General features: G+C 44.6%; 2 protein-coding genes across 2 annotated transcripts in view; one reads left to right on the top strand and one right to left on the bottom strand.

The window, feature by feature from the left end:
- The window catches only part of LOC311140039 (EF-hand calcium-binding domain-containing protein 6-like), a gene marked incomplete at both ends in the record, with an annotated part of 30,428 nt that extends 20,287 nt beyond the window's left edge, over positions 1-10,141 (top strand). Inside the window, 15 exons of the mRNA XM_084175008.1 lie at positions 130-290; positions 578-625; positions 912-1,125; positions 1,376-1,490; positions 4,262-4,374; positions 4,758-4,953; positions 5,187-5,289; positions 5,421-5,576; positions 6,042-6,252; positions 6,526-6,720; positions 7,309-7,545; positions 7,775-7,914; positions 8,162-8,324; positions 9,649-9,798; positions 10,013-10,141. Coding sequence (XP_084031134.1) covers positions 130-290; positions 578-625; positions 912-1,125; positions 1,376-1,490; positions 4,262-4,374; positions 4,758-4,953; positions 5,187-5,289; positions 5,421-5,576; positions 6,042-6,252; positions 6,526-6,720; positions 7,309-7,545; positions 7,775-7,914; positions 8,162-8,324; positions 9,649-9,798; positions 10,013-10,141 — 2,331 coding nt within the window. The remainder of the gene's footprint in view (positions 1-129; positions 291-577; positions 626-911; positions 1,126-1,375; positions 1,491-4,261; positions 4,375-4,757; positions 4,954-5,186; positions 5,290-5,420; positions 5,577-6,041; positions 6,253-6,525; positions 6,721-7,308; positions 7,546-7,774; positions 7,915-8,161; positions 8,325-9,648; positions 9,799-10,012) is intronic.
- Positions 10,142-13,688: 3,547 nt separating this feature from the next.
- Positions 13,689-23,250, bottom strand: part of LOC311139822 (metallophosphoesterase domain-containing protein 1-like) — a gene marked incomplete at its 3' end in the record, with an annotated part of 221,082 nt that continues 211,520 nt past the window's right edge. The window contains exons 5-7 of the mRNA XM_084174785.1: positions 16,010-16,121; positions 14,559-14,672; positions 13,689-13,810 (exon numbers count right to left, since the gene is read on the bottom strand). Of these exons, the coding sequence (XP_084030911.1) occupies positions 13,689-13,810; positions 14,559-14,672; positions 16,010-16,121 (348 nt within the window). The remainder of the gene's footprint in view (positions 13,811-14,558; positions 14,673-16,009; positions 16,122-23,250) is intronic.

Genomic DNA, 23,250 nt, shown 5'->3' with positions numbered 1-23,250 from the left:
GAGTAATGAAACATAGACATATACAGGTCCTCTCTGTTGTGTTGTGTGTATTGAGGTGTGTATTGTGTGGTGTGTATTGATGTGCATATTGTGGTGTGTATTGTGGTGTGTGTGTGTGTGTGTCTGCAGGTGAAGGGCTTGCTGTGTGATAAGCTGAGTGATCAGATAGCTCCCATGTTGGGGGTTTTAGGAGACTGTGACCCTCGACAGACAGGATCTGTTCGCCATGAAGACCTGAGAAGGATCATACAATGTTACGGCCTGCCCCTCTCTCACACACACTTCAACAAGTGAGAAACCAATCCCTCTTGTGGACACACACTTCAACAAGACTTAATGTCCTCCAAAAATGATGAAAACATAAAAACTACTGAATACAATTTGAACTGGTGTATAGACGCTATAGTAAAAAAAAAAAATTGAAATTCCATACATTTTGAAGGATACAAATTAAAATGTGTTACAAAAATCTATACATCATTCTTAAAAATGTTAACACAATTCATTACCTTCTTATTCTTCCAGAGCATAGCCGGCTTAGAGGTAATATGTTGTGTTTGTGTCCTGTGTACTGTAGGCTGTGTGAGGCCGGTTTAGACCCAGACCCAGGGTCATGCAGGGTCAGGTATAGACAGGTCCCCAGGGCCCTGGGCCTGCCTACAGGAGAGACAAAGACAGGCACTATTCACTACCACCACAAGGGCTCTGACAGGCACGGAGAACAGAGGCAGAGAGAGATAGAAGGGAGAAAGTGAGAGAGAAAGAGGGAGAGAAAGAGGGAGAGAAAGGTGTTCAGACAGAGACAGGGGGTCCATAATAACAAAGGGTCAAGTTAAGTAATAGAGGCGTTAGAGAGGAAGCAAGTGTATTTTGTTCTAATGCAACATGTACTACATTTCTGTCACCAACAGACTGAACTCCCAATCCCAGAATGCCTTGGTGAACAACAGGCCAGTGCGTTCCCTCAGCGCCACTGTGGGGGGTCCAAGGGTTCGCACAGTGGAGAACATCATGTTCAGGAAGCTCAAAGAGAGGCTGGACCACAGACACGTTACCCTTGATGACCATATCCGGGCAACGGTCAGAAGCTCAGGCGGAATGCTGTCGTTGAGAGATCTAAAGAAGGTCAGAAGGTCGAGACAGTCGTGTATACTTGACCTCTACTTGACCCCTGCTGTACTTGAGCTCTGCTTGGAACTAAATAATAAGTAGAAAACTTTCAAGCTCTCAGGGCCTTGACATGAGTGGTCCTTTATGTGAGCCACAGTTTATTTTTATGACGATAATAAGTATCTTATCTGACACCTTTGTATAGGACATGCACCTTATCCTAATGTAGTCCCAACCTATGTCCTTGTCATCCCAACATTCCCAGATACTGGATGACAGCAGGATTACCTTGGATGAGAAGCAACTCCGCAAGCTCAACGTATCGCTTAGTTTCAAAGATGGAAAAACGTCTTGTTCGGCTTTCCTGGCTACGTATGATGGTACGAGTCGAGTTTGACTCTTAACTTGCCATGGTCAAGAGACTCAGACTGATCTCTAAATTAGTGTCCTATGAAGGAGAGTTAAAGAGAGGGTGATTGCTACTTGAAAACCCCTCAAAAATTCTCATCCCCAACCCAACCCTCCCCAACCAGCACCCCACCCACGGGGATCAAAGGCTATCCTGTAAAATGATGTCTCTGTTACCACATGAGTCATTGGAGAGCTCATTGGGATTATAAATATAGTTTTAGAGAAGCTCTCCATCTCTCATTAGTACAGAGGAGAGGAGGGAGAAGCAGAATCCCTCTTATTGCTGACTGTTTGGGGTAATTATGAGCTTTGGAAGGAGAATGGAAGCAGCAGGGCACCACTCTAATTTGTATCTTCGATTATTTATTTATTTTTTACATTAAACAGAATCAGGACTTAATCTTAGCCATGTTTGCAAAGTGCATAATTTACACCCATGCGTCAGTTTAAGTAACATAATAAAAAAAAACGCAATCAGAATCCGTAAATTGAAGCTAAAGATATCAGTTTTTTTGCATGGGCTGTGTCTCAATCCACCACCTCAGCCTATGTCAGCCTTCCGCATCTGCGGTTCAAGGTGGCCAAGCTACAGCAGACCATGAGACATCACGAAAATCGGTCTTCTCACGAAAACGTCTGTAGCATACAAACGGTTTGGCCTACAAACTATTATAACAACTTTATGGAAAGGGGCGACTCTCACGAACACGACGGTGTTCTCCGTTTTGACTCGTCTGAAGGTAACCCATACAAACGAATGGAAGTATGGAGGTAGTTTGGTGCCAACAAAAATAAGGGGTTAAATATGTGTCCAAGAATGTCCTGACATTTCTTATATCTCCTAGATATAGGACAGACACTTCAAAACCTTGTTCCTTATGATTTATTCTTTTACTGTCTTTTTTTGCCATTTATGTGTTATTCAATGCGTTTCTATGGGCTATAGTAGTAAAGGCCAAATTCCATATTTTATCAAATAATTTTGTAATATATTTTTTATACCTAAAGGGGTCCTAAAATTCCAAATCAAATAGCTAAATGATCCATGGTATGACCATCTTAAAACAATTCCATATGTTAGCTTTCTCCTTTGCCAAGATAATCCATCCACCTGACAGGTGTGGCATATCAAGAAGCTGATTAAACAGCATGGTCATTACACAGGTAAACCTTGTGCTGGGGACAATAAAAGGCCACTTTCAATGTGCAGTTTTGTCACACAGAAATCTCAAGTTTTGAGGGAGGGTGCATTTGGCATGTTGACTGCAGGAATGTCCACCAGAACTGTTGCCAGAGATTTGAATGTTAATTTCTCTACCATAAGCCAATGTCATTTTAGAGAATTTGGCAGTACGTCCAAATGGCCTCACAACCGCAGACCACTTGTAACCACGCCAGCCCAGAACCTCCACATCCGGCTTCTTCACCTGTGGGATCGTCTGAGACCAGCCACTCAGACAGCTGATGAAACTGTGGGTTTTCACAACCAAATGGTTTCTGACAGCTTGTGCAGAAATTATCTCAGGGAAGCTCATCTGCATGCTCGTCATCCTCACCAGGGTCTTGACCTGACTGCAGTTCGGCGTCGTAACCTGATTCAGTGGGAAAATGCTCACCTTCGATGGCCACTGGCCCGCTGGAGAAGTGTACTCTTCATGGATGAATCCCTGTTTCAACTGTACCGGGCAGATGGCGTCGTGTGGGCGAGTGGTTTGCTGATGTCAACATTGTGAACAGAGTGCCCCATGGTGGCGGCGGGGTTAGGTGTATGGGTAAGCATAAGCCACGGACAACGAACACAATTGCATTTTATCGATGGCAATTTGAATGCACAGAGATACCGTGACGAGAACATGAGGCCCATTGTCGTGCCATTCATCCGTTGCCATCACCTGATGTTTCAGCATGATAATGCATGGCCCCATGTCGAAAGGATCTGTACAACAATTCCTGGAAGCTGAAAATGTCCCAGTTCTTCCATGGCCTGCATACTCACCAGACATTTCACCCATTGAGCATGTTTGGGATGCTCTGGATTGACGTGTACGACAGCATGTTCCAGTTCCCACCAATATTCAGCAACTTTGCACAGCCATTGAAGAGGAGTGGGACAGCATTCCACATGCCACAATCAACAGCCTGATCAACTCTATGCGAAGGAGATGTGTCGCGCTGCATGAAGCAAATGGTGGTCACACCAGATACTGACGCCCCTACCTTTTTTTTAAAGGTGTCTGTGAAATCCATAGATTAGGGCCTAATGAATTTATTTCAATTGACTGATTTCCTTATATTGAACTGTAACTCAGTAAAATCTTTGAAATTGTTGCATGTTGCGCTTATATTTTTGTTCAGTGTAGTTTCTCAGCAAAGAGCAATTTCTCAAGCAAAAATGATGACTGTCTGGGAGTGGTCTGCTATGGTGAGGGGAAAACTGAAAACTAGCTGTTATTGGCAGAGAGGTTTGGAACTCTCTTATTGGCCTTAACTAGTTTACCGCCTGGTGATGTCACCAGGCAGGCCAAAACTCCATCCCACCAAAACAGGCCCTTACACTAAACAGCTTTTACACTAAAGGTCAATATTATAATTTTCACAATTTTACAGTATTATTCCAACTTCATAGCGTGTAAATATATATACATCACAGGCAAATCACATTTTTGACTGCACTGGGCCTTTAAAATCCAACCCTTTCATCCAATCAAATCACAGTTTAATCTCTTGTGCTATTTAATAGAGCGGGACCAGGCCTCCGGGGGTAACCATGGTAACCTGCGGGCTAAGCCACGCCTCCTGAAAGCGGAGGACTGCCTCAGTGTGATCAAAGACAGGATCGAGAACATCCACGGGGTGAGAGAGAGGAACCGTCCACGCCCACTCCACACTCCATTACCTCTGGGATCAATTGTTTTGATCAATATACACATTCTATACTGTATACACAAACACCTAGTGCTGACAGGATAAGACGACGAGGGGTTGGACTACTAACCCTCTCAGATTATTTTCCTTTCTATGTTATATCTGCAACGCTCTGTAAAGTCAGTTGAAAAATAATGCATAATACAATGCCAAAGCCCAAATCCAAGCCAAGCGCTAAAACGACAAGAAAACGCATAGCAAAATAATACATGTTCCATACATTTTCACAACCAATCAACCAATCAATATACACAACTAATCGCTATACACAACCAATCACCATGTCATCATCATCCTCTCTGTCCAATCAGGACATCCTGTCAGTGTTCCGTGTGATGGATAAGAACTGTGACAGCGTGGTGGACAGACATGACTTCAGAGAGCTGTATGACAGTCTGGGCCTGGTCACCAAGGAGAGGGAGTACCAGCGCCTGCTGCAGCTTCTGGGGCTGCAGCCTGGAGCCAACCTCAACTACCCAGAGTTCTTCACCCTCGTCCAATCCAGAGGCAAGATTCTATACCTATGACCTCCCCATCAGTCCTGATGAGTTTGAGGAACTGTGGGCCAGGTAAGAGATATTAGATGGCAGTAGAACACCACAACCCAATCCTAACTTGAGATCTGTTTTGTGTAAATCATTCAACAATATCAATGCGGAGTTATGATTTGTCCTAACACTGTTCCACTGGCAGGTATGATGGAGAGGGGCGTGGCTACCTCACCTGTGCTGTATTCCTAGAGAAGCTGGGCGTGGATCCACAGGAGGTGGGACATGCAAGAAAGGATGCAGACACCACCCCCACAGATGGTCTCCCTGCAGCGGCTACACTACAGGACGTTGAGTGAGTGGAGAGTGATTAACTAAATTAATTAGTGCAATTACTAATTAAATTCGATAGAATACGCTTCTAGAGTTAAGCATCCATCTGATCAATAATAACTCTTTGCGTGTGTTGTATATTTGACCATCCAGGCACGTGGTGCAGGGTAACTGTGAGGGGTTGAGCAGTGCTCTGACCCGCTTGGATAAGAAGAGAGAGGGTCTAGTCACGGTGGAGGACCTACAGAGTCTCCTCCAGAGATACAACTGTCCCCTACACAGACACCAGCTCACCCACCTCCTACACACGTAAATAACTTACTCATTATAAAGACCTCTCCATTCCTTCATATAGCTAACACACCTTAATAATGATCAAACTATTGGGTTATAATAAATCTATCTTCGTCGTCGTCCTGGAAAAACCTTGTATCTCATTTTTTGCCAATGTTATTTAAAAAAAATGAAATACACAAATTGAAAGTAGTCAATACTCATCATGTTCTGTGAACGTTTCATGACTCTAGGACTAATAAAAGGAATGCCTTGTGATCTAGATCTGAAAAGAAACCCTTTTTCATTTCCTGAAAAGTTTAGTTTTTTTCCAGGAAGCAGGCGCATTTACTGATGTTGAGTACTGTTGAACTGATGTTGAACTGATGTTGAACGGATGTTGAGTACTGTTGAACTGATGTTGAGTACTGTTGAACTGATGTTGAACTGATGTTAGTAACTGCTGAATACTTAGACACTTCTGTCTCCTCTATATTTTAGACTCAAGGTTCCAATGGACAGTGAGAACAGAAAGTTGTCATACGTGGACTTCCTGAAGGCGTTTGACCACGAGACAGGGAAGGGTTGTGAGCACCCCCCTAGGCCCTGTGGATCTCCTGACCCAGCAGAGAGTCTGGAGTGGCTCAGTCCTGAGAGAGCTGCTGGTAGGATACGGGAACTGGTCACTGCATCGATGGATATGCTCCACAAGGTTAGGCCTCTCCCGACACTCTATCCCTCTTCTTCCCTGGCTCTCATTGTGAAGGCCTCTTACACTGTAAAACACCAACATCATATACAGTTAACGTCAATTTGTTTTAGCTACTTACAGTAATAAACGATTTAAATTGTAACAAATGAACTGTGCTTTTTAATATGCATTAAGACTGAGGGAGGTCCTTTCTAGTTGCATAAGCTCAGACATGCTCTCATCTGGTCAGCCACACCTACTCTTACTCACCTGTCTCTCCGTCTGGTCTCTCAGGCCTTCTCTGCCTTCGACAGGAGTGGGAACGGGACGGTCACCCCTCTGGAGTTCCGGCGGGTGCTGGACCATTTCTGTGCCCGCCTCTCGGATACCCAGTTCAGATTCCTGCTCGACAGACTGAAGCTAAACTGGGAGAACCACACAGTGTACTGGAGAGACTTCCTCAACCAGTTCAACCTATGCAACCTGGAGGTGTGTGTGTGTGTGTGTTTGGGTCTGTGTGTGTGTGTATGTGGGGGGTGGGGGGCTATACAAATGCATTATGCATCTGTTTTTATTTGTGCGTGTGTGTGCATCTGTGTGAATGTGTGTGTGCAGACCCCTGAGGATTGGTCGGACAGAGTGGGTAAGGCAGGTTTCCCTGCCCAGCCCCAGCCTCTGCCAATCAGTGAGGAAGTTGTCTCCGCCTGCCTGTACACCATCACCAAGGAGAAAAACTAGGCACAATTCAATTCTACTCTATCAATGGATTGTCATGCAGAAACAACCGGAATAGGCATACGTGCATGTGTGTAAATGAGCTTCACAGAAATTAAATGTCATTTTTTGGTGCATTTGCCAGCCAAGTTCTCCTTAGTTTTTAATTATTGCAATCAAAAACAAATCTGTATGTGTTGATAATGATTGACTACTTATTGAGAATGTTAGTAATCCGTGAAGTTCATTAAGCTTGTGTGTAAATATGAGTGTGTATGTGTGAATATCAGTTTGAAAATGTGGGATATGATGTGTGTGTCTCTTTGTGTGTGTACTAAACGTGTAATGCCTCTCTCTCCTCAGTTTGAGAGGGTGTGGGAGAAGCTGCCAGTCAATGTGTTGGGGGATCTGGAGTACAGGGACTTCCTGAAGCATGTAAGTGGAGCTGGAGGGATAAGGGACAAGACCACAGACCCAGAGGACATCAGTCCCATGAAATCCGCATCACCACCATCCCCTGGGCCCATAGATATGATGTCATCATCCCCACCAGCTCTACAGAGGCCAAAGACTACAGGCAGCAACCTCCAACGCTCAGAAGTACAGGATCTCTCTATACATGATGCTTATCAGTCAACTCCATCTTTGTAGCTTTATAGAAGCCATCCCAGTTAGGGTTAGTTCTGTAAGCTCCTGGGAGAGACCAGAAGTGATATCCAAACCTAACTAGGATGGCATCCAAATCATAATACACATACCTTCTCTCTTCTAATCTAAGACTGAAAGTAACACACATTATCTATCCCCCTGACCTTGTCCCCTCCCCCAGTCGGAGGTGGGTGTGTCCAGCAGGGCCAGGCGTCCATCCACGGCGGGGAGAGAGAGGGAGAGCCCCCTGGTGGACTGTGAGAAGGTGGAGAGCAGGCTGAAGGGGGAGGTGCAGCGCTGCTGGAGGGACATCCAGAGGAGGTGAGGAGGTACAGGAAGGAGGACAGAGACAGCGACGGAGAGATCAGCACACACTGCTTCCTGGGTAAACAACCAATCACAGAGTGACATATGTACAGCACAGTGCCTGATTCGCTATTCCCAGTCAATCATTATTTTATGTAACTTAAATTCACAATCCACCTCAAAATGATTTGATTGATAAAAATCACTTACATACCTGGCTGTGTGTGTGTGTCACAGACATCCTCCAAGGCCTCAACGTCAGTGTGACCCAGAAGGAGCTTGATTGGCTGGCCGTAAAGTTCGACATGAGGGACAGTGGGCGCGTGCCATATCCTGACTTCCTACGTCACTTCCTCCTCAACTTCGAACCGCCAGCGGTCAGACAGCCCTTTGAGCGGCCCAAACTACCTCTCCCTACTACACAAGTACTGTACACCCCTGTTTAACTACCTCTCCCCACTACTCCGGTCCTGTACACCCCTGTTTAACTACCTCTCCCCACTGCTCCGGTACTGTACACCCCTGTTTAACTACCTCTCCCCACTACTCCGGTATTGTACACCCCTGTTTAACTTACTGTCAATATGGGACAGAGTGCATTAAGAACATAAATGTTTTTACTGCAGAAACTGTGGTAAATTAGTATTTGGGGAGAGAGAGAAAACAGATATTTTATCTTCCTCTTTTCTCATACTACTCTTTTTTCCTCTCCCTCGCTCTCTCTCTGGTCCATTGTTGGCTCATTAACAGTCACTTTTAATGGGAAGGGGGTCTGGGGAGTGGGTATGTAAAGTAAAACGATGGGGCGGTGCTGGTGGGTTGCCAGATTGTGTATACTCAGCGGGGACCTCTCCCACCCTCGGGCTCTCTGCTGTCTCCTCCTTGACAACCATATTCGTCAAGTTTGGTGATTTGTGTGCTTTTGGCACAGTGAGGTATGTTAATAAAAGCTTAGAAAAATGACACACCGGTGGCCAGGTTGGAGAATATCCCCACACTGGGCTTCTAAACATTAGCATTAAGCAGGGCCCCAAGCCTCACCAGAGTGAGTGAGAGCTTGTCTGGCAACCTGCGAGCTGCAAACCATCCAAACCCCTACTCGTATTGGCTTTGGTTCACAATTATAACCCTCATTATCTACTAACCAAACCAACCATCTGTGTGACTCACACTAAATGATTCTGCTGCTGCTCTGTCGTCCACCACATACTTTAGTCTGAGACTGCCATCATTGAAGTCGTTTGTGGTGACGAGCGCCGTTGTACAAAACAAAGTCATCAGCGATTGGATCGTCTCTAACCAATCAGAGTATCAAAGCCAATGACGGATTTTCAAACCGCCGCTGTACCCATGTGTGTTCCGGCTCTGACCCAACCCATCGGTTTCTGGACCAATCAGACAGCCCCGAATGTGTTCGCATTCGGTGAAGGGTCGGGGAGGTACTCAGATCTAGATTCATTGCGCAGAGGAAACTAACGTCTGTGGGCGTAGCGTTTGGCCGGAGCAAGGAGTCTGGGTAACCAGGCAACCAGAGACCCCCTGTGTGCTTAATGCTGGAACGGTCTTTCAAAACAAGTTCATAGAACATATGACCGCTACTTTACTGAGTTAAACTCATAATTTAATGTGTACAAAATAGCGACATGATTGAAATGATTGCATCCATGCAATGGTCTTTAGGTGTTTGTTAACTCTGCTCTGTCTTCTCCGGTCCTGATGCGGTCTGGTTGTGGTTCCCTTGCGGTCCAGATGAGTGGGGGTGTTCTCAGTAGACAGTGTGTAGAAGCCATGCTGAGGCTCTATGACCCGGTCGAGCAGTTCTGGCGCTCCATGAGGCAAAACTTTGTTACCTTCGACCACAACCGCAGTGGCAAAATCTCCATCAAGGAATTCAGAAAGGTACAGTCCAACAATCTACTGTTTGACCATTATTTAAAAAGCTGTTGACTAATAACAACACGTCACACACGTGACATAGTCACACACACACACACACACACACACACACACACACACACACACACACACACACACACACACACACACACACACACACACACACACACACACACACACACACACAGCAGCTAATCCTGATAGTTTATTTCTACAGGAGCTAAGGCAGTTCAGAGGGAACCTTTCCGAGGAGGAATTCTTCCACCTCACCTCTTTCTTTGACAAGAACACTATGGGGAAGATCTCCTACAATGACTTCCTACGGGGCTTCCTACCCGGCCTCTAACCTCTGACCTCTAACTATGGCCCTACTGTAGGCTCCTGTGAAGGTTTAGCTAGTTATCACTGATAAAATCAGTCCATATTGATCGCTATAATTTTACTGCACCACTGAGTGAAGGAGGGATACACAGAATTATTACAAAATCATATCATATATATAAAAAATATATAAAAGTGAAGTATTATAAAAAATATATATCTTCCTCTGGCATACCTACAGTGTTTTCGCCCTCTAACATACCGATGTATCTCTCTGCTGTATGACTTTATGATACTGATTGCTTTCCAAACCAAACCCAACCAAACAAAGTGCTTTTGGATGATGTACAGATTCTGCTACACGCAGGGGACTGTCTTTGTTCCCATCTGACGGGAAACTAAATGGATGACAAGGAGAAGGAGAATGTGTTTGTCATTCATGAGATAGACGGCATCACCGTTGCAAGACAGAACCCAGAGAGAGAGAGAGAAATCATTATCTAAATAATCTACAGAATGATGGAGCGAGAGAGAGCGAGAAATGGAAGGGGGCGATTGAGATGGAGTGCGAGACCATGGAAAGATAGAGAGAGAGGGAGGGAGGGATAGAAGGAGGGAAAATAAAGAGAGAGAGAGAGGAGATGGGAGTCTATATGAAAGGTACTGTATTAATAGTGTAAAGCAAAAAGCCATCTGCAAATACATTACCCCATTTCCTCCGGGATTACTAATGTAATTATTTGAACGAGGGTTCTCATTAGAATGTGCAGAGGTGTGGAAGAACCAAGCTATCAAATGAGAGATGAGGAACCCAGGTTTAGACACTGGAAATTAACTCTGGTCCCGGCTCACATAATTGATATGAGACACAGATACGTTTGATTGGTGCAAAAGAGCCAAGCTGAGATCTTTTTTTGTATCACCACATCTTTTTTTTTTAAGACACAGAACAAAAGAAAAGAAAGAAGGAAAACTTACACAAAGAAAGAGTGTGGGGAAGAAAGGAGGGATGATCCATTGGTCACAGATAAGGTTTAATAAAATTTATGTAGATAATCTCTCAGAAAACCAGAAGCAGGTAGTTTTAAGAAAGGTATTTTACATTTACAGAGTTGTCTCCAGGGGCAACACATTATACAATACCATTCTAAAATCGGTGGATGTATTTTTCTTTCACATAAAAAAAATATTGGACATCATTAAAGCAAAAAAAAGAATCCCAATAGTTAGTATATGCCAAACAATGATAACAATGATATACAATACAAGCAGATTGTCATCAAAAGTTATTAGATTCAGAACAGCATGCCCCAAGGAACGAACTAGAAATACAACAGCAAAACTTTAGAGTTTTTAACGTAATCCTTAGGTTATTTTCAGGAGGCATTGTTTATTAGGGGTGTGGCTTTCAGCTAGATCTTATTGGCCACCCGTGAGAGTAAATGTCATTCCTGTTCATCATCTTAAATGTACATACCGCAAATTAACATTTCAATGATTTTTTTACACATTCTTCTGTAATATTAAGATTATCTATTACTTATCATAATAAGGTATACCACTTTATTGTATCCCAACAATGGGATTTACATAGGCTTTTAGGGAACTCATACACATCTGTATGTGTCATTGAAGCTACAAAATGTAAATATTCTACCTTAATATGTGATAACTATGCAACAGAACAGATGAACAGGAATGACATTTACTCTCATGGGTGGTTAAAAAGAACTATCTGAAAGCCACGGCCCTACTAAACTACACCTCCAGTCTTCTGATCTGACCTGCTGGGTCATATCTCAATAACCCAGCACCAATAACCCAGCATCAATAACCCTGCAGTTTTTAAAGATATCAACCCAACTAAGTGACCCAACGCCTGCAACTCAGCAGTTGGGTCAACCAAAACAACCCAGCATTTTTTAGAGTGTAACATAGTACAGATAATATTATACAGTAATAAGCATTTACTAGCCTATATAAGAACTGAACTTAAAATTAAAACATTGTTTCTGCACTGCCTCTTTTTTAACAACACACAAATATTTAACAACTTTTAAATGCATGGCAACATTTTAAGTAAACCTTGATTGCTAACTTTTTTTTTTTTTACAATGACAGGTGACGTAGATTTACAGGTCCAACTTCTTGACCAGTTATGGTACATTTAGGCCTACACCTCATCTTCATCCATTGGTCCACTAAGAGTTCAAAGTTCATTCCCATGATACATCTCTCCCAGAAAGGGCACCATAGAGCAGCGAGAACATTCCAGACACCCCTGCTCCTGTACAGGGTCAGGAGCGAACACATTTCCCAATCCGCTTTGTTGGGTATTATGAATTCCCAGTATTCCGTACTCGGAATCAAAATCTTGCAGACTTCCCGGCCAGTGACCTCGGAATAAACTTGTCAGGATCACAGCACACGAGCCAGGAATAAGAGGGTGAGCTGATTACACATGCAACGAGGGATGGAGGAGGGAAGAAAGAGAGAGGGGGGAAAAAAGAGAAGAAGGGAAGAGATGCTTACTGAGAGTTGTAATGAGACCCAGGGGAGTGGTGTCAACACGTTTGACACTTATACTCACACACAGCCCGTGGCTGAGACCTCCTGCTGCCCTCACACACACACACACTTTGATCTCACACACAAACCACCATGCCTGAGAGAGAGAGAGAGAGAGAGAGAGAGAGAGAGAGAGAGAGAGAGAGAGAGAGAGAGAGAGAGAGAGAGAGAGAGAGAGAGAGAGAGAGAGAGAGAGAGAGAGAGAGAGAGAGAGAGAGAGAGAGAGAGAGAAAAAGCGGGATCAAGAGAAAAAGGGATGAGAGGAAACCAGTGTTTTAATCTGCAGTGCAGGAACTGTGATATTAGAGTACTGGCAGGGCGTGTCCTCTCTGTGCTGGCAAACAGCTCCACAAAGTCCAAAATTACAGATTCGGTTCATGTTCTAAAACCCTACTGGTAAATGTTCCATCACTCCTCAGGGGAAAGTCTCAAATGAAGTGTGGACCACACTGTCACAATGTCAAAACGCCGCCACTGAGCAACTTCCACTGGTGGCTTAACAGAGTCCTCTATGAGGAAGCAAGAGAGAATGAGAGTTATCCAGTGTCTTCTTCTGAGAGAAAGACTGTGAGTCCAAACAATGACACAGCAGACAAAGTTCCCCCTGTCCTCTTCTCTATCTGAGAGCCAGATCAGATCGTCAGTGCAGTAGAAGTACAACAGAAGATTTACAGACTAATGCTGACATCTGGGGTCTGTCTTTTGCCTTACTTTCCAGTTTGTAAGAGCTTTTGTTGAAATAAAGACAGTACATAAAAGAACATCAATGGATTTGCCAAGTGAGGATTGGCAACAGCGCCTGTCTCTCTAGACATACACATCGTCCGTAAGAGACTTAGGCGTGTGTGAATGTTGTGCTACACACACACACACACACACAGCATCAGTTAGAGCCTTGAATATCTACAGTACTCCACCACACCTGCCCACCACCCTCACCTACCTGCCTTCGCACCACTAGGCTCCTGATTGGAGGGGGGCTCAGCAGGGCGGGGCTTCTCTAGTCATGTGGTCCTGGTGGGATTGGGCAGGTCGAAGACGATGGGCGGGTTCATGGGCTGGAAATTGACGGTGCAGGCCGAGGCGTTGACGAACGTGGTGGTGCCGTCAGTCATCATACCATAACCTGGAGGAGGTAGAGGAGAGAGGAGGGGATACAACTATCAGAGCGGGAGATAAAGACTGTTACAGTAACACTCATTTATTCATTGACTTCTTTCCACTCTCTCTACCTTTCCCTTTATTGACACAACTATCCACATCTAACACTTACAGCGGCAACTGCATCTCGTTTGACATGTAGCAAATGTTTTACAGGTGAGATACTTTTTGCCTTTTTAGATCACTCATAATGAACTGGTCTTACGAATGTGTGACAAATGACAAAAGCTACAATTCCTTTTTTCTCCCTTCTTCCTTGCTCCCAATCTATCGCAGTCCCACTCAGATCCACACACAGGGCTAAATCCAGCCTGTTCCTCCCTGTGTGAATCTGATCTAGTTACTAATCTGGTCCTCTCCGACGGGGCCATGGTGCTCCAGGGGACCCACGCTGAGCTGCTAACCCCAAAAAAGCATCTCTCAGCCTGGAGAGAAGGCCTCTCAGCCCCCCCTTACAAGTCTGGATGAGACGCTACGGTACCACTTATAGGCATAATATATGACTAATAGAATCAAATACAGCCTCGTTGCAAGAATCCATAAACACGTCATAATGATGTATTCCAAAGACCTTGTGCTACAAGATCAATAATCTGATTTAAATATGCAGGTTTGTGTAGCAGTATGAGAAACCTCATTCATACAGAATTAAAGTGTGTGTGTGCGTTGGTGTGTGTGTGTGCGTTTGTGTGTGTGTGTGTGTGGGTGTGTACCTTCGTGGATGTGTCCGAACACATGTAGTTTGGGCTGTACTCTCCTCTGGACAGTGTTGAGTAGCTCCATACAGCCCACGCGCTGCATCTTCTTAGGAACCCAGTCCAGGAACCCTACAAAGAGACAGCAACACAACACACATCAATAACTGCATAGTAAACATTGGTGATATAACATACAGACACATGACTACACCCCATATACACACTAAACCCCACCAATATTATAATACACTATTCCAGAAGCCCTGTAGAGAATAGAGATGAATCACACACATTCTGCTACACACACCGCTGCACTCTGCTACACGCAGTGTGACGTGTGTGAGAGAGACTGATTTAGTGTCACTATAGGAAGCATACTGCTGAGTCAATAGAAACACTAACAAGACTTGTCTTTCTTCTGCCATGCACACATTGGTGGTGGATGGGGTGACACACACTGGAAGTGCTTTGAAATCTAGTGAAAAGCTCAAAATAAGAAAATGCAATTCAGCTAAAACCCCTACAAATCACTTTGGGTTACTTTACAAGTCTGTGGAGACTTTTGTGATGATGTAGAGAGTTATGGCTCTGTCTCCATTTCTGGACACTCAACTCTAATTCTCTGCTTGTTTTAAGGCAGCTGGTGTGTATACAGCTTTTTCCCTCCTGTGTAACTTCCTCCTCAGCGCTAGATAAAAAGAGGCCATATTTCGCCTCCATCTCCGTTCCATCGCTTTATCGCGCCCCATAAAAGACGACAGGTTTTGCCGCAGTGCGAACGAACAGCGTCTCTCACTCTTTCACTCTGTCCCTTTTCACCTATCCCTCGCTATCTGTTCTCTTTCTCTCTCTTCCTCTCTCTTTAGACCGTCCGTCTCTCTGTAGCTCTCTGTCCGTCTCTCTCTTTACTCGCTCACTCCTCTCTGTCCTCTTCATTCTTTCCCTCTGTCTCTCTCTCCTTCTCTCCCTCCCTCTCGCTCCTCCTCCTCCCCAGCCTCTCTCTATCCCCCTCTCTTTGTCTCTCCCTCTAACACGCATTAGTGGCCGGCTGTAGCTGCTCCATATGCTGGTGGCTTATGAGGAGAGGGGAGCTGGAGACACTTGGCTAAACTGAACGGAAAATAACTCCCTGTGTTTAGAGGCGAGACGCCACGCTGGAGCCACATAAATCAATCACACACACTCGTCTGAGCATCTCCCAGCTGCAGCGGGAGATGAGGTGTGAAAGTGTGTGTGTGTGTTATGCAAATGTGTATGTAAGTGTGGGTAGATATTTACACGAGGATGATAACAGGAATAAATTACAGATTATTCAAAAAGTATGACTTATTTGACAGTCTATCAAAGCATTGGGTCTGCGCACATGTGCGTGTGCGAATGTGTACATTTGTGCGTGTGTATGTAACGTGTGTGTGCGTGCGATGCTGTCTCATGATTGTGTCCCCCAGGTGTAATGTGTCCCTCACCCAGTGGGGGGCAGTGTGTGACCAGTATGTCGGTGGAGTCGGGGATCTGGTTCCACTTGTCCAACAGAGCCTGACCTCTTGGTAGGTTGAACCCCCAGCCATAATACCATGGCTGCCTGGCTCAGAGAAAGAGAGAGGAGAGAGAGGAGAGAGAGAGATTAATACAGTATATCATATCACTGTCAAAACAATCATCCATCAGATCATCATCATCATCTCTAATAAGGCTGAGCCCTGCTGGGGGACAGATTAAGAGCCAAAATGGCACTTAACCTCTGAACCTCAATCATCTGCTCTGACAAATCAAATCAACTCCCTCCCTCTAAACTTAAATTAAACACTACTGCTGCCACGTACAAAGTGCAATAGCATGAATGAGACAGAACCTTAGAGACGCAGGCAGAAAGCGCTAGGCTATAAAACCTCAACATTAAACATTAACGACCGCTTGATTCAACAGTCGGCATTGAAGCCTCCCAGGAAGGGAGGGAGAAGAGAGAAAAGAGGAGAAAAGAAGGAGGAAGAGAGGGACTTGATGGCTGGGTCCGTGTCCCATCACTTTGATAGTGGATGCCTCCAGTGTGTGAGTGACGGTGGAGAAATTAACATGTCACTAACAATGAGTCCTCAGATCCATCTTCCTCTGTACCGTAAGGCGAGCCACGCGTGTGTAACCACGATGACGCCGCCGTTAGCTCTCGTACCGCCGGCTTTTTATAATTTGCAGAGAGCAGTCACTCGAAACGCCAACTTTTATCGGCGGCACGCCGTCCGTCGCTTGGCGCTTCAGTGTTTAGTGGAACGTCAGATGGTGGGTGTTTTATCATTTCCTGCCCGTCTGTGTATGTATGCAAGCGAGTGTGTGTGTGTGTGGGGGCACACACACACACACATACAGTGGGGAAAAAAAGTATTTAGTCAGCCACCAATTGTGCAAGTTCTCCCACTTAAAAAGATGAGAGAGGCCTGTAATTTCCATCATAGGTACACGTCAACTATGACAGACAAAATGAGAAAAAAAATCCAGAAAATCACATTGTAGGATTTTTAATGAATTTATTTGCAAATTATGGTGGAAAATAAGTATTTGGTCAATAACAAAAGTTTCTCAATACTTTGTTATATACCCTTTGTTGGCAATGACACAGGTCAAACGTTTTCTGTAAGTCTTCACAAGGTTTTCACACACTGTTGCTGGTATTTTGGCCCATTCCTCCATGCAGATCTCCTCTAGAGCAGTGATGTTTTGGGGCTGTCGCTGGGCAACACGGTCTTTCAACTCCCTCCAAAGATTTTCTATGGGGTTGAGATCTGGAGACTGGCTAGGCCACTCCAGGACCTTGAAATGCTTCTTACGAAGCCACTCCTTCGTTGCCCGGGTGGTGTGTTTGGGATCATTGTCATGCTGAAAGACCCAGCCACGTTTCATCTTCAATGCCCTTGCTGATGGAAGGAGGTTTTCACTCAAAATCTCACGATACATGGCCCCATTCATTCTTTCCTTTACACGGATCAGTCGTCCTGGTCCCTTTGCAGAAAAACAGCCCCAAAGCATGATGTTTCTACCCCCATGCTTCACAGTAGGTATGGTGTTCTTTGGATGCAACTCAGCATTCTTTGTCCTCCAAACACGACGAGTTGAGTTTTTACCAAAAAGTTCTATTTTGGTTTCATCTGACCATATGACATTCTCCCAATCCTCTTCTGGATCATCCAAATGCACTCTAGCAAACTTCAGACGGGCCTGGACATGTACTGGCTTAAGCAGGGGGACACGTCTGGCACTGCAGGATTTGAGTCCCTGGCGGCGTAGTGTGTTACTGATGGTAGGCTTTGTTACTTTGGTCCCAGCTCTCTCTGCAGGTCATTCACTAGGTCCCCCCGTGTGGTTCTGGGATTTTTGCTCACCGTTCTTGTGATCATTTTGACCCCACGGGGTGAGATCTTGCGTGGAGCCCCAGATCGAGGGAGATTATCAGTGGTCTTGTATGTCTTCCATTTCCTAATAATTGCTCCCACAGTTGATTTCTTCAAACCAAGCTGCTTACCTATTGCAGATTCAGTCTTCCCAGCCTGGTGCAGGTCTACAATTTTGTTTCTGGTGTCCTTTGACAGCTCTTTGGTCTTGGCCATAGTGGAGTTTGGAGTGTGACTGTTTGAGGTTGTGGACAGGTGTCTTTTATACTGATAACAAGTTCAAACAGGTGCCATTAATACAGGTAACGAGTGGAGGACAGAGGAGCCTCTTAAAGAAGAAGTTACAGGTCTGTGAGAGACAGAAATCTTGCTTGTTTGTAGGAGACCAAATACTTATTTTCCACCATAATTTGCAAATAAATTCATTAAAAATCCTACAATGTGATTTTCTGGAATTTTGTTTCTCAATTTGTCTGTCATAGTTGACGTGTACCTATGATGAAAATTACAGGCCTCTCTCATCTTTTTAAGTGGGAGAACTTGCACAATTGGTGGCTGACTAAATACTTTTTTCCCCCACTGTATGTACGCGCACATACACACACTTGATTAAAAGAGACCTAGTGGTATAATACAGACGGATACATTTGGTGATGGTCCCAACCCTGGGGTCACCGCCTGAGAGAGGTCAAGGAGACAGAGTGAGAGATGCATTATGGGAAACGGTGTCCCATTTCAGCTTGAATCTACTCCATTTAAATTCCATCACTTTGGGACATCAGAGCCTAAACACTTGATGAAACGTCTGAAGTTCCCAGTGAACGCAATTTGACTAATTTACACAGTGAATTTTTAAACATTTAAATTTGCCTTAGCATATTAATTGGGCCCGTTAAATATTCATGTTCGTCTTAACATGGATGTCTCAATTAAAATGAGATGAGCTGCCAGTCTCTTCTGCGTCCCAAATGGCACCCTATTCCCTAGTGCACTACTTTTGACCAGAACCCCTATGGGCCCTGGTCAAAAGTAGTGCACTATATTGGGAATAGAGTGTTCATTTGAGACGCAACCTCTATTGATGCGCCCCCCATCCATCCCCTCTTCATATCTGAATGGAGAGATGAAGTACAAACGAGTGATGAGAGACAGAGGAAAAGCACTTTTCTCTGGTAATCGCTATTGGACTGTAATTTTCTTAACAGAGGGTTAGATAAAGAGACCGAGAGAGAGAGAAAGAGAGAGAGAGAAAGGGGGGTGGAAAGCGAAAAAGGGGAGATGAGAAAGAATCAAGGGGCTATTGAGAGAGACATGGAGATGGAATGAGATAGAGATTAAGGGAATGAGAGAGAAAAAAGTGAGTTTGTACATTATGTAAATACTTGCATTTCTTCTTTCTGTTCCCACTTACAGCTCGTCTCAAGTTAAAAGTCTGGGATTTTCTACCACTAGGGCCAAAATCACATGCTATACAGTATCTAACATGCTAGCAGATACCCATTGACTTCCAGTCATTGTGCTAACGCTAGTTAGCATTGGATCACGATACTACCACCAACTTCCTTCATACTGGACACAGAGACATACAAATGGTATCCACAAGTTCATCTGGCTCTGAAAGTTCACCTGACTGAAAGTTATTTGACTGTATTCCTTTAAGACATGGACCATATAAAACGTCATATGTCAGCAGTGTAGCATGTTACATCCTTAACACAGTAGCTAAAGGAAGTTACACTGATTTTACTGTGAGAGTGTATCTTCATTCCAGGAAAAACCCTGATTCTTCTGTTTGCCGTCTAAACACGAAAACTAAAATAATATAATACCGTGGATAACATCTCTACTATATAAATATGATTTGACCAGGAAAGGGATTAGAATATAACTAGCGTTTTTTGGTGCAGTTAGGGAGGATAATTGGGGACGTGCTCAGCGTATTAAAGATTGTTAATACCCAAGGTTTGTTATTTGTTATGGATATGAAAAAGAAGGAAACAGATGTTTGAGTTAGAGCGCTGGATCCCTAGGCGTCGTCTAGGGGCAAAGCAAAGCACACTGGGGAAAAAACAACGGCATACCGTACTTTCATTTAATGTGATTCTTTTCCCCCTTTCTTTTCTGAAGCGAGAGAGAGAGAGACTGACGGAGAGAGACTGACAGAGAGAGAGAGACTGACAGAGAGAGAGAGAGAGAGACTGACAGAGAGAGAGAGAGAGAGAGACTGACAGAGAGAGAGAGAGAGAGAGAGAGAGAGACTGACAGAGAGAGAGAGAGAGAGAGAGAGAGAGAGACTGACAGAGAGAGACTGACAGAGAGAGAGAGAGAGAGAGAGAGAGAGAGAGAGAGAGAGAGAGAGAGACTGACAGAGAGAGAGAGAGAGAGAGAGAGAGAGAGAGAGAGAGAGAGAGAGAGTCAGGTTTACCCAAAACCCCACCTTACTTAACAGGGTAATATTATAGAAGGTTTGAAAACAAATAAGAGATCAGTCTCGCTCTCGGTAATGCGTGTGTGTAACTATTTCAGTGAGTGTGTGTGTATATTTCTCCATTCAGAAGCCTAATGATATCATTGGAGAAAGCCCATGAATGATTAACGAATCAGGCAGTGCTGAGGGGCGTGAGGCGTTAACCACACACACTTTGGTTAACTTCACAGTCGTTAGGAAGAAAAACACCACGCCAGAAGAAGAGAGGAATTTTAAATCTAAATCAATTCCAGACTTATCCTGAGGTCTAGAGAGGAACAGGCTTGCTGAGAAAGAGAGAAAGAGAGAATAGAGAGAAAGAGAGGGAGATGGCTTTAGTGATGTTGTGAGACAGAGGAAAAGAGAAGAGGTAGAGAAAGGGAGGTAAAGAAAAACGGAGAGAGAACACAGAAGAGAGTGGTATCTATACAGTATAGAACCAGTCTGGGTTCTCTCTATACATATTTTGACAAACAGTATGAAGAGAAGCAGAACAGGAAGATGGAATAGATGATGAGAGACAGCTAATGAATGTGTGTATGCTACAGGAGTGTGTGTGTGTGTGTGTGTGTGGGTGTTCATTTCAAGTTTGCCATTTCTCAGTGAAGCAGTGTGGATGCAGTCACACCCCACCATCATCACCTCAGCTTGAGTTAATTAAGAGCTACTGTCGACTTAACGACCCTAATAACAGCCTGTGAGGAAGGGGAGGAACACACACACCCACACACACACACACAGAGTCACGACGTACACTCTGCTTGTGTGCTCTTATTAGACTGCGTGTGTGTGTGTACTGTATGTGTGTACGAATGTGTGTACGTATCTGGGTAATACTAAAGTGGGTTGCTGTCACTCGTCACTCCTAAGAGCGGAGTTCTTCTTATTAAACCCACCCGCCTCCCCGCACCACTTGACGTGTGTCTTCGTACATGATGCCCCCCCCCCTCACTACCCCCCGCAGCTAACCTCGTTAAGAGCCTGTTTCAATTAAAAGTGTTCCGGGGTGGGAGACGTCCATTGGGACTCCGCTGCTCAGATAGAGGTCAACAGAACTGCTTAGAGATGCTATTAGTGTCTTCCTGTTCTCATTCACTCATTCACTAGCCTTGAGGCTAGGTGGGCTAGTTCAAACACAGGCTACTGACTGTTAACACTACTTACTATTACAGGTTAATTACACACAAACAATACATTATTAGATACTATTAAATACTACTAGATACTCTTATGTCTTCTGATTGTCTGATATCTCCTATTGTCTTCTTTAGTCTACTCCATGAGCCAATCAGGAGCCATTTTAAAATGAGTCCGTTTAAGAAGTAGCATCAACACTGCTTCTGTCCCATTCTCTCGATCACACAAAATAGGATTAAAATATTTGAATAGGACAGTTATAAGTTAATTTACAGACACACACACACACACACAGCCCACGCCAGTACATCGGAGAAGCATAAGAGAGTTTGACTCCAAGCAGACACTATTTCATATGTTACAGAGAAATATGTTTCTTTCTCTTTTCCATTATTAATCCCAACTCTAAACCTTTCCCGGCGCACACTATTCTCCCTCCTGCACACAATGGTTAATGTACAGACTTTGATGTTTAATCACGACTACCACACACACAAGCCAGTCCACCCGGCAAGATTGATCCTCACAGCAGGACTACTGAGACACAGGGAGGAGGAGAGATGGAGGGAGAGAGAAAGGGGGAAGGAGAGGGAGAGGGAGAGGGAGAAAGACAGACACTGATGCAGAGAAAGAGAGGGAGATTGAAAGAGAGGGAAATAAAGGGAGTGGGATAGAGGGAAAATAAGAGATTGGGAAGGAGAGAGAGAGAGAGAATGCTGAAAGGCAGAGTACTGTATATCTGACTCGGACAATAAGGAAATGTGACAGGGCCCGGCCCAGCCTTCAGTAACTGAAAGGTCGCTGGTTCGAATCAGCCATTCTGCCCTTGAGCAAGGCAGTTAATCCCCAACAACGACTGCTCCCAGGGCGCCGATGATGTCGATTAAGGCAGGGCCCCACACCTCTCTGATTCAGAGGGGTTGGGATAAATGTGGAAGACACATTTCGGTTAAATGCATTCAGTTGTGCAACTGACTGGATATCCCCTTTCCCTGTGTGAGCTACAGAACAGTCCTTACTTCAACACCACCTTACCCTCCCGCTCTTCCTGTCACCATCTTTCTTCATTTCCCCCTGTCCTTCTTTAATCTTTCATGCTCCATCTTCATTTTATTGGATCTATCAGTGTACCATAAATCAATCTATTTATTCCTCCTTGTCACGACTTCCGCCGAGGCTGCCTCCCCTCCTTGTTCGGGCAGGTTTCGGCGTTCGTCGTCACCGGCTTACTAGCTGCTGCCGATCCATTTATCATTACTCCACTTGTCTTGTCTAATTAATCACACACACCTGGTCCTTATCCCCAATTAGTCATTAGTCAAGTGTTCCCTCTGCTTCCTTGTCTGTGTGGGTGATTGTTTGTAGTGAGCTGTGTGTAGCTCGGTTGAGCTACCCTTACCTTGTTGTTGCCAGGGTAGATATTTCCCCTGTGCCTGAGTTTTGTTGTCGCATGCTTGCGCAACTGTTTATCGACGGAATAAACTCTTTGCACGCATCACACTCCTTCTATATGTCGGTCATCTAGTGAACACCCACTCTCTCCCTCCCTCTCTTCCTGTCTAATCTCACCTCTCCACCTCTTTACCTCTAACTGCCCCCATCCCCCCTTCCCCTCTCTCTGTGGAGAGGCAGATTGGGGACATATTGGCCCTCAGCGTGACTTATGTAACACCCAGCAGGGTCAGGAGGAACCGAGGAGCACCGGGCTGACACACACAAA

This window comes from Coregonus lavaretus (genome assembly GCF_964263955.1).
Source record: "Coregonus lavaretus genome assembly, chromosome: 13".
NCBI lineage: Eukaryota > Metazoa > Chordata > Actinopteri > Salmoniformes > Salmonidae > Coregonus > Coregonus lavaretus.
This window is presented reverse-complemented; position numbering and strand designations above follow the sequence as displayed.